This window comes from Camelus ferus, chromosome 20, assembly GCF_009834535.1.
Source record: "Camelus ferus isolate YT-003-E chromosome 20, BCGSAC_Cfer_1.0, whole genome shotgun sequence".
In the NCBI taxonomy this organism is placed as follows: Eukaryota; Metazoa; Chordata; class Mammalia; order Artiodactyla; family Camelidae; genus Camelus; species Camelus ferus.
The window spans coordinates 20,405,618-20,423,260 of NC_045715.1; the positions used below are offsets into that span (position 1 = coordinate 20,405,618).

At 50.2% G+C, this 17,643-nt stretch overlaps 1 protein-coding gene across 1 annotated transcript; it reads left to right on the plus strand.

Moving 5' to 3' along the window:
- The first annotated feature begins 7,721 nt into the window (after positions 1-7,721).
- On the plus strand, positions 7,722-15,833 carry MUCL3 (mucin like 3). The gene is made up of 3 exons (XM_032463458.1): positions 7,722-7,876; positions 13,094-14,598; positions 15,103-15,833. The coding sequence occupies exons 1-3, from the start codon at positions 7,798-7,800 to the stop codon at positions 15,241-15,243; spliced, it is 1,725 nt and encodes a 574-aa protein (XP_032319349.1). The 5' UTR covers positions 7,722-7,797; the 3' UTR covers positions 15,244-15,833.
- Positions 15,834-17,643: the final 1,810 nt, after the last annotated feature.

Genomic DNA, 17,643 nt, shown 5'->3' on the forward strand with positions numbered 1-17,643 from the left:
TAATTATTAACTGCAATTAATTTCTATCATCATGCCACCAAAGGGCTCAGGAATGTGCACCCAAAAGGGAGGGGTGGAATACATTAAGCTCTTCCCAAACCCAGGCGCTCTGTCCCCCCAGCCACAGCTGACTTTCTCGGTGAGAAATCTGGGTGACAGGGAACTTTCATTTTGAATGTTTTGTTTTAGTTGCTCTGAAACATCCTAGCTATTTAGGTGGAGACACGAGTTTCCTCAAACATCCTCCCATCCACCCCGCCTTGTGCACTCACGCAAAAGGGATCCCCTCAGCCAACACCCTTTCACACAGGCATTGGAATGGCAAACACGAGGACAGATGTGTAGAGGGAGCTTGGAACCCATTGTGTTTACCCTCTTTCTTTAAAAGCTAGGAAACGAAGGCCCAGAGAGACTTATTGACTTATTAAAGTCACACAGCAAGTCAGGAGCAGAGAGGTTAGAACCCATCCGTCATGATGCCAGACACAGAATAAGCACAGCAGACTGAAGCACCAGTCACGTAAACCCTCTAGAGCATACAAAGACACATGCCTCTTATCTTATTAACTGCCTCCCTAAGTATCTACAACCCACTCCTAAAAAACCCAGTGGGCCCCAGCACAGAGGGATGGAAGCAGAGAAGGCAGAGTCAGGGAGAAAAGGCAAAAGCAAGACCAGGGAAATGGAGAGGCGGAGGGAGACACTGTCGATAACATAAATATAAATAAAGTGCAATCCAGGGACTCCCAGACTCGCACTGGAGAGCAGGAAGACCAGAGCGGGAAGAATTGATGGACAAAAAGATCAGCAGACCTAGCAGATACGAGCAGAGGGTAGAAAGTGGGAAGACAGCTGCTTTCCGGCATCTGAGTCTGCATAGGAGGAGGGTGGGAGCATCCCTATATCTTTCCCAACTGGCGCCCTCTTTCCATATAATCAGAGCTGAGGCTGTCCCATGCCAGGCACATTAGAAACATTATTTCCTTTAATGCTTTAATTATGGCCTCTGAAGTAGATGCGTTACCCCAGTTTTAGGGGTGAAGAAACAAGGACTTAGGCCACGTGACTTGCCCAAGACCCCACTGCTTGGAAGTGGTGGATTCAGAGCTGGGTTCTGACCTTCTTCACTGCACTGTCCCTGAACACGATGCTTGTCATGCCTGGTGACCCTCTTCTCCTGTCACTCCTCCTCTGCCAAAGGAATGGAAAGCTCTGTGGGCTGCAGCCATCTGGACGAGAAATGGCCCAGGTGTTCACCCTCCTCCCCTGCCCTGGGTTCTCCTAAGGGTCTGATGCAGTCCCCAGGCGGTGACGCTCTCCACCCCCACCCAGCTCCCAATTCCTGCTTCCCCGAGGGACCTATGTATTCTCACCCCCAGTGGTTGTACTTTTAGAAACAAGGGGAGGATTTGGGGATAGGATGCCTGGATCTCTTCCCTTAGATGGGAGTCTGGGCTGGGGACCAACTCGGGTCTGGGGGAGAGATCCCTAATCTGGAAACAGCCTGAGAGCCCAGTAGGGGAATCCTCAGGCTCTTACTCACTCTTCCCCTTGCCCAGTGCTTCCTGGGATCAGACTGGAACAGATCAATCCTCTGGGACAGCTTGGTGACCTCTCCCTGGGGATGGAGATCCTGGTGTTGATGGAGGCCAAGGCACACCTGACTCTCTCGAGACTTGTAATAAGGCCTCAAAGCCTTTAAAGAGCCAGGGAGACAGTCCTGGAAACACACACCAGCTGACACCATGGACACCACACTGGTGCTGCTCTTGGGCCTGCAGGCTTTGGCTGGATACGGTGAGCACTGGAGCTCTGACTTGAGGCCTTGTGGTCAAGATGTGGACACTGGACCCAGAGAGATGGCCAGCTCTTCTGACACCATCTTATCATGTTCTTCTTCCAACAGCTCAGCTGACCCCATTGGGGATCTCTACTGTAGCTGAAGGCATACCCCCTGCCTCTGGGGATATCTCTGTAGGTCTCCCCACCATCTCTGCAGATCTCCCCACCATCTCAGCGAGTTTCCCAACAGTTTCTCCAGCCTCTGGGGTGCTGCCCAGTAGTCCTCAGACTTTATCTCCGACAGTTCCTGGGAGCACTTCAGGAGCAGTGTCAATGTTGCCAAGTGATATTTCTGTTGCTCAATCTGTCTCTGAAGGACTCCTTAGCTTGGCCCATAGCTCTGGGTGGGGGGCTTCCGGTTCTCTGCCACGAGTAAGATATGAGTTCCCTGGAAACTCACTGAAGCAGTGCACTGGCCTTGGTGGCTATACAAAGGCCCTCTTTCTGCTTTTCAACTTGTCAACTTTTTCTCTTATAGTGTCTTTTGTATCCTGCCTGACATTTTTTTTTTTTTTTTTGCCTACTTTGAGGTCATGAAAATATTCTCCTATTCTTTCTTCTGGAAGCTTTATTCCTTTAGCTTTCAAACGTAAGCCTATGGTGTATCTCAGCTTAATTTCTGTGTATGGAGTGAGGTAGGGGTCAAGTTTCCTTTTTTCCCCTTACAGATAACCAGTTGCTCCAGGACTATTTATTCCAAAGACCCCCCTTCTTTCTCCACCATAGAATTGTGTGAATCTCTTTATCAAAAATGAAGTCACCAGGTACATGTTGAGTTGTTTCTGGACTCTCTTCTGTCTATTCTTACTCCAGGGCTGCCGTACTTACTGACTGCAGCTTTGCAGCAAGTCTGGAGATCTGGTAGTGTAAGTCTTCCACTTTTGTTTTTCTTTAAGATTGTCCTAGCTATTCTCAATCCTTTCATTTTTATTGACTCAGTTGATCAATTTCTACCAAAATCTTTCCCAGGATTTCAATGGAGAGGACACTGGACATAATTTCTGCTTCTGCTCTCGCTCAGATCTCTTCCAGCCGTTTTTCCCCTCTGCCCTTCTAGGATCTGTTTCCCCACGACAGCCCCTGGAACTGCTTCAACTGTACCTGGGACCTCCACACCCAGTGGGGCTGTGTCAGGAGGCTCCATGACCACCACGGCTAGCACAGCCACTACATCCCCAGGGCTCAGCATCCTGACCAGTAAGGCACTCTTACTTGCACTGGGTCATTGACCTGCAGGCACCTTGGCTCCTGGAGATGAGTGTAGGGACAGGCATTAGTGCCTGCTTTCAACTGTGTTCTGAGTATGTCTGAGGATGTCTCCAATTCTTAAAAGGGTTTCAGTGCCCTCTCAAAGCCTCTGGTCAGACCAGCAGCCAGATGTCTGTTACCTGATTGTTACCTGGTTTTTGACTCCTTTCCCTGTGGCCCGATCTGCCTATCCAGGGCGACAAGCATCCCTTCCAGAGATCCTGTCCTCCTTCCTCCCTCTGTCCCCTTCTCCCTGCCCCTTCAATCCTAGTCTACCCCTCTCACCTTCTCCCGACAGTCTGAAGGCAAGAAATGAGTGGAGAGAAAACCGGACAACAAGCTCTGGCTCCTCTTAGTGACCAGAGTTAGGGTGGGGCAGTGGGGAGGACAGGGCCTCAGAAGAAGGAGAGAGGCCCACCTGGGGACCCTCGCAGAGCAGACATCACAGATGGAGAGAGACACGGACAGTAGAGCCTGCAATATGGAGGAGGGTTCAGAAAAATGGAGAGATGTGGATGTCAGTGAGGAGTTTAGAGACTGAAGGACATGCCCACAGGTGTCAGGGAAGAGTGGCTGGGGCTTGGATTGACGCCCTTTAAAACCCCTCTGGTGAGATTCTGTTCCCAAGATGACAAGACAGAACTCCACAGAGAAACGTGGTCTTAGAATTGCACAGACATCAGCATCACAGAAGGAAAGATGGGAGGTCATGGAGGGCAGTGGAGGTTGGGGGCATTGGGGTCCCACTGGCCTTGGTCACTGTCCCTCTCTGTTCCTCAGGCCTGAAGCCTCAGAGAAGGGGCTCTGTCCCAGACTGGGCCATCGTGTTGATCACTCTCACTGTGGTGACAGCAGTCTTCAGCCTACTGTATGGTATTAAGAAGGTGAGTGAAGCTATGGTCCAAATATGTGGGTCTCTGAGGCCAGCGGGGCTGGGACCTAGTGCCCCAGAACTTCAAGATGAACAGGGGCTTTGGGAAAAGATGACAGCCTGCCACACTTAGGGAGGGACAAGGGGAAAACGGAACCCCAGTCTGGGTGGCTGAGAAGCATTGACCAGGCAGGGATGCGGCCACTGAAGGAGAGGCCGGGGAGCACTGCAGGCTGACCAGCCCCTGGAGGCACTAAATTCAGCTCTAGGCAGTGAAGAATCAACTCCATGAAGTTACAGAACCTGGGTTTTGAATCCTGGCTCTGCCATTATAACTGTGTGATTTTGTTCAAGTTACTCAACCTCTCTGTGCTCCAGATGCCTCATGAATAATAATAATAACTAACACTTGAACAGCACTTATTATATGCCAAGTGCCGCATTTTAGTTCACAGCAGCCCTGTGATATAGGTAATATTATTCCTCTCATTCTACCAATGAGGTAATTGAGTCTTGGATAAAATGAGAAGGATAGTATTCATCTCAGGGCTGTTGGAAGATTAAATGAGTTTATGCATGTAAAGCACTTAGGTGCCTGGCACATAGTAAGTGCTCAGTAAATTAGTCCAATTCATTATTATGATTGTTTTTGCTGGAAGAGGCACTCTGAGAACCTGAGTTATTGAGGGAGGCAGCAGTCCGTGGGGAGAGCTGAGGGCTGGCCAGCAGGTTCCTGGGGCCCTCAGTTAACCCATCCTCTCCATCTCTCATTTCACAGGGCTGCCAGTTCCGGAAGGAGATGAGTGTGGGATGAGGCTGTGGCTCTGTGACCTCTACAGCTGCCACCATGAGGCCACCAGCCAGTGCTACTCTGTCAAGTGAAAGGGTGGGGCCAGGATAGCCACATGCCCCTCTGCCTTTGGCCTCCCTCCTTCCTCTCCTGAATAGACTCATTCAGGACTCAGCCTTCGTACTCACACTAACTGGAGACATTTCCTGTGGGTGGATTTCTGGGGCCACTGGCACCCCGGGTCTCTTCCACCAACAGTGTAAGGGGAAGACCACTGTCAGCCGCTGAGTGAGAGGCTGAGATACCAGTCCTGGCCCTGCTGCCAGCCTGCTGTCTGGTACCTAACCACTCAGATGCAGTTTTCTCTTCTGTAGAAGGAAGCACCGGGGCTGGATGATCTCCAGGGCTCTCCCAGGGCTCACAGAGTCTGGGCAATTGGAACCTTCCTCCCTCACCCTTTCTTCCTGTTCCCATCCTCTTCCCCGCCTATCAGAGAAGCTCCTTGGCTGAGGATACTTTGGGCCCCCCCCCAGGGCACAGGACCAGGGTCCCACTTACCACCTCCTTCTATATGGAGCCCCCTTGGGCTGGCTTCTGACCCTTTCAAGACCCCCAATTCTCTCATCTCGAACAGGTGAGGAACCCTGTTCTTTGATGCCCACTCCAGGTGGGTGGTGGACACAACTCTTGCTAAATAAAACAGCACCCCCTCCACTGGTCTCCCAGCCACTTTTTAATTTGTCCAAGTGCGTGGACTTTGCTGTCAGGCAGGTACCAGCCAGGTCTAGTCTCTGCTGCTTACAAGATGTGTGACCCTGGACAAGTCACTTCCCTGAACTGAGACTGTTTGTTCTTATCTGTAAAGTGAGGCTGATGTTGCTAACCTCGTAGGTTACAGCCTCATAGGTACGGTGCTCAGCATGCTGCAGTAGCTGGAACAGCTGACACAGCAGTAGCGGGAAGGGTTGTTTTGTGACCGGCCCCTCAGCCTCTAGCTCAGACACAGCAAGCTCTACTGACACTAAGAGGTCCATGTGAGCTTCCACCTACCTCCAGGTTCCTCCACCCAAGATGCCTGTGTCCTCCGGAGGAAGCTGTGCCTAAAAGAGAAGGAGACGTTTATCTACACAACAAAAACAGAGATTCTCAGCCTCTGGTACCGGTGGCATGTTGGGCTGGAGAGTTCTTTGTTGTGGGGCTGTCCTGTGCATTATGGGATGGCCAGCAGCACCTCTGGCCTCTACCCACTAGGTGCCAGGACAAACCCCCTCCCCCAGTTGTGACAAGAATGTCTCTGGACTTTGCTAAATGTCCCCTGGGGGGCTAAGTTGCCCCTCCCTATTGAGAACCACTCTTCTAGAGGCCTGCATCCCTGGGGGAAATGGTGGGGTAGCAGATTAGTGGAAAAGGGGGTAGTCAGTTACTTCTGAGTCCAGACGGAGTGGCAGGGGAGGGCCGGCCTCTGCCTCAGTTTCCCCATCCTGCAGGATGCATGGCTCTGGAGGCAGGCTGCCTGTTTCTGAGTAGTCGCTCTTTGGCCTGACTCCAGGAAGCCTCATTAATCTCTCATTAATGGCATTAATGAGCAGTTGGCCTCTCCTCTTCCTACCCATTCCAACTCTGCCTCAGGCTTAGGGACCAGTCACATCAAGTAATGAGAGGAATTCACAAATTCAGTCCTCTTGTCCTCCCGTGGAACCCCGCAGCCCCGAGGTCCTGGCCTCCTGCCCTCTAGGTCCAGCCCTCTCCACCCCCTCTGCTGGCTCCACTTCCCCCAAAGAGGCAGAAGCCAGCCCTGGCTTCCACTCCTTTCAGCCAAGTCAACATTACTGATGTCTCCTGGGAGCCAGGCCCCATCCCAGGTGCTGGAGACACGGCAGTAATCAAGGCAAAGACTTCCCCTGAGGGATGCTTACATTCCAGTACAGGAGACCCAAAGGGAACAAATTAAGTGAGTGATGGGGGTGGTGACTTAGACCCCTGGACCCACAGCTGTCTCTCTCCTTACAGCCCCTGGTAGTTTGTCCTCCCTCCTACTCCAGCTCCAGGCACTATCACTCAGCAGCCCAGTGTATAAATTTTGACAATCTCTGAGCAAATGCTTGCTTTGGGCAAGGAATCAGGAAGAAGGGGACAGTGGAGACTCCAGGAAGATCCTGGAAATGAGATGTCTGCATTTCTGTTTGGGGGTGGATGGGGCTTGGAGACAAAGAGATAGCACTGGGCTGAGATGAGGAGGGAAAGTGGGGAGGGGAGGCAGAGCCCCTGTCAGCTGAGCATCTCTGCCAAAGATCTCAGCTTCATTGCCTCTGGGTAACCTGGACCTGCCTGCATCCCTGGTGAGGCAGGTGATGTCAATCTCTGGGGTTCTGCATCTGCCTTGTCTCATCTCTGCCGTTGCCCCACTGTCCCCACTTCTTGTTGGGTCGTCTCTGGACATCTGGAAGCACCCGTCTGCAGCAGTGAGCCAAGTGAGGGCTTTCCACCGGTGTCAAGGGAGGGCTTTCCCCCTTCTCTGCTCCTATACTCTTTCACCTGATACTGACAGATAGCTCCACCCAGGGCAAAAAGAGTGACCATGTGTGAGTAAGGGGTGTGGAGAGCTGTGCTGATGTAAGACAGGCGAGGTGTGCAGCTGGAGAGGAACCAGAATTTGAGTCTCCTCCCAGAACCCAGCTTCCAACCGTCCCCCCACCACCCAACTCCAGCCAGAACTCAGTCCTTCTAGAACCCGTCATCTGCCAGCAACCTACCCAGAGCCCCTCACCCAACCCCACTCCCTCCACTGGGGCTGGGGAAGGAGCCTGCCCCCTCCCAGTTTTCTTTCCCTGCCCCCAGACCCCACCCCTTCAGTAGGCACCCACGCTCCTCACTCCGTGACGAAGCAGCCTCGGTCTCGTGTTATCAGGGCACCCCTGCGGGATGGGGTGGTTCCATTTGTTTAAGATTCAGGCCAGAGGGGCCCCAGCCCCATGACGTCAAACCTGGGCCTATATAAGCTGAGGGGACCCCAGCCCACAGCCTCAAGCAGCCATCCAGCTCCATCATGGCCCAGCTCGCCCACTGTCTCCGTTCCATCTTTGTCCTCCAGTGCTGCTTTCTCCTTTTTCTCTTTCTGGAGGCAGGTAAGATGCTCTCAGAGGCGAAGGGGTCACTATCACACAGGGGGATAGAAGGCAGAGGGGAGTTGTATCTTATCACTCATGGGGTTGATGGCCAATCATAGAAATGAACAGCAGGTGAATGTGTGGTGGGAAGTGGGGTGGGTACGGAGCTGCCGCGTTTGGTTGTCTAGGGTGTTCACTGCTCAAGTTTGCTGGCTAAGGGGCATGTCAGAGGTGAAATACAGCCTATGCTCTGCTCCTGAAGACATGGCCTGCAAGGCTGCAGCCACCAAAGAAGGGGCTTCTGCTAGTCTGGATATAGACACCGTTTGGGCTAGTAGTCTGGGGTGGGCAGCAGCAAGGACCTGACACTCCCAGAGCACCTGCTATGTGCAAGGAATTCACAGATGCTTGAGATACTTCATTTCACGTCATGTCCTCAAATCCCCTGGGGTGGTTAATAATAATCCCATCTTCAAAGAGGAGAGTGAGAGTCAGAGATGTAAAGGGGCTTGTCCAAAGTCACGGTGGCAAACAGGGATTCTGCCACACCATCCCCGCCACCGCCCTCAGAGGCATAGGGTGCATTTCTTTCCCAAGAGCCCTATTCCGTGCTGACTGTGGGTGCTAACCCACGTAACTCGTCTGGGCTTCTGCAAAACGGGAAGGATGCTGCCTGGCTGACGCCAACGGTTGCAGCTTCCTAAGTGTTTACTACGCACCAGGCATTGTTCCATGTTTGCTTATTTAATCCTCACAGTTACTTGATAAGGTGTGTGTGGTTTGTCCCCATTTTACAGTTGGGAAACATGCCAGGGCTTAGGTGAGAAAGTAAATATGGAAAAGTTTAATGAGCAAAACAGACCCTCCAAGATAAAGTGAAATTGCCAAATTAGTTCACTTAGTGAAGAGACATTTCTGCGGCTGAGCCCAGGGAGCGGAGGTGCCCAAACACAGGGGCAGTTTGGAGGGGCCTGGGCGAATCGGAGGAGGGTCTTCACAAGGGAGATGCTTGGCAAAAGTAGATTCAGAGAGTCTCTCTGAGTACTGCATGGGCTTATCCATGGTAATGGCACTGATGACCCCAAACCAGGGCTGGGAAAGTTGTGAATCTGAATGCTCCAGGCAGTATTGGGGGTGGGGCAGGTGGCAGCTTTTCCTTCCCATAGTGTTTGACCAAGGGTGATGTTACAGGATTTCTCCTCCCCTGAGCTCAGGGGGAACTGGGTGGGTGGCCTGGGCAGACGGCAGACAGCAGGGACAGGGCTGAGGAAGCTCTGAGCTGTCTCCGCTGGGTCTCAGCAGTGCCTTGATTTGATGCTCTTCCTCCCACCTGGAGGTCTGGGGACAGAGGCACCAGAGCCGTTCTCAGCCACCCACTCTCCAGTCTCACCCAACTTCTCTTCCTCTACTGGCCAGGCTGATTGTCCCACCTGTTGCTCTCCACCCCCTCCTGTTGGTGCTGCTGCCCAGGACGCAGAACCTGTAGGGGGCAGAAGGGAATGCGTCCTAAATCAACTCACACACATTTCCCCCGTCCTTTTTCTTCTCACATTCACTTTTGAGGGCGATTTATTCTAGGGTACGTGACAGGCACAGGGTGGACTTGAAATCTGAATTCGAGTGCAGGACACTCTAGGCTCTGTGGGTGTGGTCTGGGAGATGGCACGCTAGAGCTTGGCTAGCCGGGATGGAGGGGACAGGTAGGGAGGGCAAGAGCCTCTGGTCTTGCTCAGATCTTACAGAGAAGAGCAAAAAGGTGATGGGTGAGGAGGGTTTGAGGCTGAGGTGGGGTTGGGATGGGCACAGGGTGGAACTGGAGTGTGAATCAGGGCTGGGCGATGACCGTGTCCAGCAGAGAGTGAGGTCAGGGCAGAGAGGGAAGAGTGACGAGCAGAATGGATGGAGACCTTTAGCTCACAGTTCTGGGGTATGTCCTGCCATTTGTCCATAGGGTCAGCCAACCCCAGATGCAGATCATGAGACCCTAGAACCCCAGGGGCTGCATCACACAGCCACGGAACCATAGGAGCAGAACCTAGATTAAATCATCGCTGAGGAAAGCACAGTTGGGGCTGGGGTCCTGAAGAGAATCTGAAAAGGACATTTGCCTACAGTTCTGTCATAATTTCTACCACAAAAATAATACATGCTCATTCCAGAAACTGGAAAATAGAAAAAAAATTAGAAAGAAAAATCAAATCTCTCCTAATCAGAGCTCCTAATCAGCTCTCCTAATCAGGCAACCATTTGAGTATATTTCTTTTTAGTCTTTTGACTCTGTCTGTGTTTTAGGTCACATATTGAACTTACACTGTATGGACATTTTAGCAAGCATTTACCCGCATTATTGCAAATGGAGTAAGCCATTTTTGAAGGGCAGGACACCGAGAAACACCAGAAATGCTCTTTTAAAGTGAGACTGCTCTGACAGAGACCCCAAGGCACAAGTCACTTAGCAGGATGTCCATCTTCTTTTCAAATGAGTGAATAAAGCAGATTGAACAGGCCTTTGGAATTGTATATAGTTTCGATGTTGTGAGGTTTGTTTCCATTCTTTTATCCAGGCTAGGCATCCACCTCCAGTGTCTTATGCTAAAACCAGATTTTCTTCTCTGCCAAAAAGTGACCAAAAAGGTTTTTTTCAGACCGTTGTTGTAGTTAGGGGAATGAACAGCTCATGGTGAGAATTTCCTAGGAAAATAAAGTTGCTACCAATAGTAGGTCTCCTGGGGAGAGAGATGGTCCTCTCATCCTGGGAGTTTAGTCACTGACTTGCTTCATAGCTCAGGGCCAAGGACTCCTTGAGTTTTGACTCCAGATTTTCTAATTGATGGATCCACAACCATGTGATGCAGATCTAGAATTCCAAGATCTAGTTATCTGAGTCTAATTATTGACTGTGTGACTCCTATGGTTAAATAACAACCAATAGCCCAAAACCGGTGGGTTAGAAACCTTCTTCCAACTTCTTTTCATCTCAGGGACTCAATTACTTAACACAGCAGAAGTTACCCCTTGGTCTTCCAATCTTTGGTGGTCACAGTTATGTTTGATTTTACTTAATGTACATAACAAAAAGTTGTTGGCATGGCTTCTGAAGAGTTTTCACCAGTCTTAAAATATTCTCTCTCATTCATCCATTCAACAAATATTTATGAAGTGGCTCCTATGGACCAGACATTCTGCACTGGAGACATAGCGATGAATAAAACACACTTGACCTATAGAATGTATAGTGTGGTCTTAACCAGTAAAAACCTGGCCCTGGGAGCCCGGAATGTGTGTTCCAAATTCTGGCTCAACCTCTTACTTGCTGAGTGTCTTTGGGGAGATTATGTAACCTCTCTGAACCTTGTTTCCTCGTCTATAAAAAGGGGAGACTAACAAATAGTTCTCAACCTCAAAGGGGTGTTGTGAAAAGTAAATGAGTTAATACACATCCTCCTCCTGAGGACCTGTTTATCTCACAGTGAGTGTTCCAGAAAGGTCAGCCATGGTTGTGGCTGTGGGATTGTGTGCAAGTCACCATTTCTCCATGAAACTCAAGTTTCTTGGCTATAAAATAGGGAAGTTGACAGCTTCTAAAGTACCTCACGGGGAGCTGGGAAGTCAGTACCCCGAGAGGACAATCCAGAAAGAGGAAAACTGTGGGGCAACCCAGTCTAGCATCTGACCCAGAGAAGGGGCCCAAGAAGTGATGGCCCTTGTCGGTACTGCTGCCAAGGGAATCAGAGAATGGAACTGGCCCAATGAAGTGAGGACCTGGCAGTTCAGCCCTCCTCTTTCTCCCCAACCTTGAATCCCATGAGAGACTTGGGCTTCTCTCCCACCCTCACCCTCTTCTCATCCCACTTGTGTTTCTTTCAAGGACTGAGTTCCACAACCCTCAACCCTCCCTGTCAGCAGGGAAGTGGGCATATCATGGTTTCCTGGGATTGGGAGTGTGTTCGGGTGCTGGTTGCCACCTTGAGCTAACAGAGACTGGAAATCTCAGTCCTATAACCCCACTGTCTCTCTCTCACTCTCCGGTGATCTCCTGGCTTGCACTCTCTGGGCTAGATATCAGAGACACCTCCTCTGTCCCCACTGGTTGTTCTTCCATGGACTTACAGCCAATATCTGTTCATCGATAGGAGTGTTCCCCTCACACCCTGTCCTTAAACACAGCCAGTCCCTCCCATAATGCAGCTTCCCCACTCACGCCTCCCAGGACTCCCAGGTAGATATCTTTCTTTCAGAAAGGCCACCTTCTTCTATCCCGGACGGCTTCGGGTGCGTGAAGAGGGGGAGCCAGTGGGGAACCATAAGGGCTGAATCATCTCATCTGCTTCCCTGAATCCGGACCAACTTTAATCACCAAAATGAAAGTTTCCCATCCCCTCCTCCACCCCTCCTCCACCCCTCCTCATATCCTCTCACTGGTTCCCTGTGCCTACTTACTAATCCCAGTGGGAAGTGTTGTCAGAGGTCTTAACCTCAGTCTCTCACACAGTTACATCTGGGATGGAGCTGGAATATTATGGAAAGATGGAGATTCTCATATTTATTCCCTTGCCTCTCAGCTCTGCCATGGAAAAGGCAACTCCATTCCATAAGTATATAAACCCTAAGGGAGCACTTGCAAAGCAAAATGCCAGTCAATGTGTACTATTCAAATCCTACAATTTGGTCTGAATTACTATGCTGTACACCAGAAACGAACACAGCATTGTAAATCGATGATACTTCAATTAAAAAAAAATCTTACAATGTGGTAAGCCGGACAGGAGGTAGAAGTTGACAAGCACACAAACAACTGTAAGGTCAAGTTGAAGGTAGCAGGAAAGAGTAACTAACAAAGAATTTTTTTTGAGCACTGAGATGAAGCTGGATCTTACCAGCTTGGAAAGATCAGGAAAGATGCCATAAAGGTAGAAAGATCTGAAATTGAGAACTGAAGAGTAGAGATGGAGAGGAGAGGGGTGGCATTCTTGCTGAAAGCACAGCCTGAACAAAGGTCCAGGGACTGGAGGTGAGAATGGGGATTAGATATCACAGTATTCTGAACAGACTGGCTGGGGAGACACACCTTGGGTAATAAGGGACCCCTAGAGATGAAGTGAGAAGGGAAGTAGGGAAGAGGATGGAGAAAGTTTCTTATTCGCTTCTCTCCCTTCACAAGTGTTATCGCACTTCAAACATCTCGGCAAACTCCTGAATTACCACCATCCATTCATTTGTTCCTTCCAACTCCAGGCTATTCTGACGGAATATCTTCAGGAACCAGCTCTCCAGAACTCCCTAAAGCTACACAATCCAGTAAGCCAAAACACCAATGCAATACCACACCCCATCGCCAGGCTAAAGATAACTCCATAAACTCTGTAACTCATCCTGAAGCACCTCTGACTTCTGAACAAAATGCCAGCAATCAAGAAGGAGGCCTAAGTAACTGGAATGAACGCACAATCACTAGCACAGGTACGAGATCTGTTGAAAAACTGGCAGCCACAACACGCAACAGCAAGACAACTTGTCGTAAGCGCACAACAATCAGAGGAGAAACAAGTAACAAGTACTCAACAGAGCCCACGGGACATGGAGAAAAGACCACATCAGGCCACAAGAGGACCACAGGCGCCTCGGCAGAGCCCACAGGACACGGAGGAAAGACCACACCAGGCCACGAGAGGACCACAGGCGCCTCGGCAGAACCCAAGGGACACGGAGGAAAGACCACGCCAGGCCACGAGAGGACCACAGGCGCCTCGGCAGAACCCACGGGACACGGAGAAAAGACCACGCCAGGCCACGAGAGGACCACAGGCGCCTCGGCAGAACCCACGGGACACGGAGGAAAGACCACGCCAGGCCACGAGAGGACCACAGGCGCCTCGGCAGAATCCACGGGACACGGAGGAAAGACCACACCAGGCCACGAGAGGACCACAGGCGCCTCGGCAGAGCCCACGGGACACGGAGGAAAGACCACGCCAGGCCACGAGAGGACCACAGGCGCCTCGGCAGAGCCCACGGGACACGGAGGAAAGACCACACCAGGCCACGAGAGGACCACAGGCGCCTCGGCAGAGCCCACGGGACACGGAGGAAAGACCACGCCAGGCCACGAGAGGACCACAGACGCCTCGGCAGAGCCCACGGGACACGGAGGAAAGACCACACCAGGCCACGAGAGGACCACAGGCGCCTCGGCAGAGCCCACGGGACACGGAGGAAAGACCACGCCAGGCCACGAGAGGACCACAGGCGCCTCGGCAGAGCCCACGGGACACGGAGGAAAGACCACACCAGGCCACGAGAGGACCACAGGCGCCTCGGCAGAGCCCACGGGACACGGAGGAAAGACCACGCCAGGCCACGAGAGGACCACAGGCGCCTCGGCAGAGCCCACGGGACACGGAGGAAAGACCACACCAGGCCACGAGAGGACCAAAGACGCCTCGGCAGAGCCCACGGGACACGGAGGAAAGACCACACCAGGCCACGAGAGGACCACAGGTGCCTTGGCAGAACCCACGGAACATGGAGGAAATAACACATCAGGCCACAAGAGGACCACAGGAGCCCCTTCCATCACATCAGAAGCCCCTAGCAGCAAGAGCCAAACACACCAGAATGGCTCACAAGATCACTATCCTGGAGAGACGAGGGAGAATGATTCCTTCCCTGCATGGGCCATAGTTGTTGTGGTCCTGTTGAGTGTGATTCTCCTCCTGGTATTCATTGGCCTGATCTTCTTGGTAAGGGAGAGTTATGCCCCAGGGGAGTGAACCCATGGGATAGGGAGTTGAAAAGTTATGGACCAGCACTAGAGGGAATAATGAGTCTAGGAAAAGACATATGGTTTGTGGGATGGTAATAGAGGGGCTGTGGTGGTGGAAACTATTAGGGGAGAAAATAGATGTGTGGGACATGAAAAGTGCAATTAGGAAGCAAGTTGTAGCTGAGAGAAAAAGGTATAAAGTAGGGAAAATTTGAAGGTTAGAGATAGAGTCTAGGGTGTGAGAATAGGGGATATTAGGATAAGGAAAATAAGACAGAAGAAGAAATTGCAGATAAAGTTTGGGACTCAGTGTATTGGATCTGGGGCTGGAATAAGGATCAAGGTTTGGATGGAATCTTGGGGAAGCAGCAAGCCAAAGTTCCCAGGGTCAGGGAGAAGAGAATCAAAGGACCTGAGATGGGTGTTGAGGAAAGCAAACAGCATGGCAGATGGTACTCATTCCTCTTTTCTCCTCCCACAGTTCTGCTCTTTGAGGGGAACACACAGTGCACAGATCCAGAACACTAAGGACAATGACCCAGAGTATTATGGCGGCCACAATTCCTACCCAGTCCACTTGATGGAGCAGCAGACTCTTGGAAAGACCCCTTCCCCACGATGATCCTTCAGAAATCGCCCACCCTCAGCTCTTCCATGCCCTATCTCTTTCCTAGATGGAAGATTAGACCCACAATTCCTATTTCCTTGACTCCAGGAAGGGCAAAGTACTGACAGTTAACACATTAACCCTTCAACTGCTGTGTTTTTATTGAAACTGGTCAAGGGATGAAGGGATAAGCAAAAAGTATGTGTGTTTGGAGTATAAAAAAAGAAAGAATGAGTAATACAAGCAAGTATTCTCTGTAGAAGATGATGATCTGAAAATGAAAAGATGTCTGATAGATACATGAGGTGGGGACAAATACAGGACTCTGAGTCCTGTGAGGGGTGGTGCAGTGAAGGGAATTTGGGGAGCCTTAGAAAGCAATGCCCCAGGCCTGACTGAATCAGGATTATGGGCAGGGGGAGATGGAAGACAGAGCCCCTGGGTTTCAGGACCAACCTATATTATCTCCATCTACCATCACTTAGAGTTTGTGTGTAAACAGGCTTATCTCTGAGTTTCCAGTGCCCCTTACTTTTTTTTTGTTCTGTTTTTTTAAAGCAATTTTATTGTGCTATAATTCCTGTACAATAAACTACATATATTTCAAATGTACAATTTGATGACTTTTGATAGATGTATACACCTATGAAACCACCGCCACAATCAAGATACCTAAAATTTCCATCACTCCCCAAGAGGTGCAAATTTCGAACCCCCAATTTATCCCTTCCTATCCCCTTTAGTGACTTTTTTTTTTTTTAAATAGGATCCAAGGAGAAAAGATTTATTTTCCTTTCCACCCTCTCCAATCCCAGGAGAATTCCAGAAAAGATCATAAATATCTCTCACCCAGATGGCTCTTCCCTCTTCCTCCTGAATCCCTTAGTTTTTCTAAATGTCTACCGTGGGCTTCCTGTGGGTTTGACTTGTGGGTGGTGGGTGGGCACGCAGGGAGGGATTTTTGTTGGCCTGCAGTCTCATGCATAGATCCCCATCCCAGACCTTCCCTGAGGGTACTTCCCACGCATCATTTATTTTCCTGTCTCTTCCTCCAAAGCCCCAAAGTCTTGGCTTTTTCCTGTAGGAGTCTTCTCTACTGCCCCTGTCCTCTCTCCTCATGCCTTCATCCCAGATTCTGATTTTTTTCCCCGGAGACATTTCATCTGTACGTTTTCTGGATTTTCTCTCCAATTTATTAAAGCCCTTTCACCTACTACTGGTTGGGTAGAGGGAAAAGGGAGAATCAACTGATGACAGATAGCTTCTTTCTATCTATTGGTCTTTTTATAATAAAGTATACACTATTTACAAAGTAAAGCATCATTAGAAGAGCCAGCCTGAGTTCATGCTGGGCTCATTTGCATGGTGACCCAATGAGGAGGAAATGTGTTAATTTCTAAGCACCTTTTATATATTTTGTTGAGGAGGATAAGACATAGCTCCCATCTGAGACACAGAGACAGGAGAATTAAATAATTCAGTAAGAGTTTTCACAAGGCAGTACCACATAGTATAAAACCAGACTCTAAAGAATTAAGCCCAATATCTACGGGCATCTGCCATATCCCATTTCACGGTAGGACACCAGCCCTGCTTCAGGGCCCAGGTGTCAGTCTCAGCAGGACCACTGCCGATCATCCACGTAGCCTCAGCTGTCACTCTGACCAGAGGAGGGTGGCATCAGCGTCTTCACTAATCGGGAAGGCACCCTAGTTTTCCACAGGCCTTCCAACCTTAACTCCAGCCAGAAGCAACTAGCAGGGCTGCAGGTAGCTATCTGCTACTTTTGACATCTCCATCTGTGGGAAAGCTGGAGGCCCATACTGGACAATAATCCTAATCTGGACACTCTTGTCACTGAATTATCTGCCAGGAGGGCCCTCAGACCAAGAGTCTCTGAATCTCCTACTAGAGATCTACTCTGCCCAGAAAGGAGGCACACAGGTGCCAGTGGGACCTCAGATTTATATCCCTGGAGAGAAAGCCTTGAGGCAGAGAGGGACACCTGGGTTCCGGAAGAGCACTGGAGTGCCATAGGAAAAAGGAGGAGGCCGCCCAGTTTTTAGTTATCTGGGCAGATGGGACTCAGCATGAGGCAGTTGCCAGGACAGGAGTGTCACTCGCCCTGGACAGAAAGCAGATAACCCCCAACCCCAGCCTCTAACCATTGAATTTCCCCAGCCTGAACCCTAATTTAAAAACCTTAATTTAAAAATAACCAAACCAAACCAAAATAACCAGGTTCTACTGTATAGCACAGGGAACTATATTCAATATCTTATAATAACCAGTAATGACAAATAATATGAAAAGGAATATATATACTTATATACATAACGGAAACACTACGCTGTACAACAGAAATTAACACAATGTTGTAAACCTACTACCCTTCAATAAAAATACATACATACA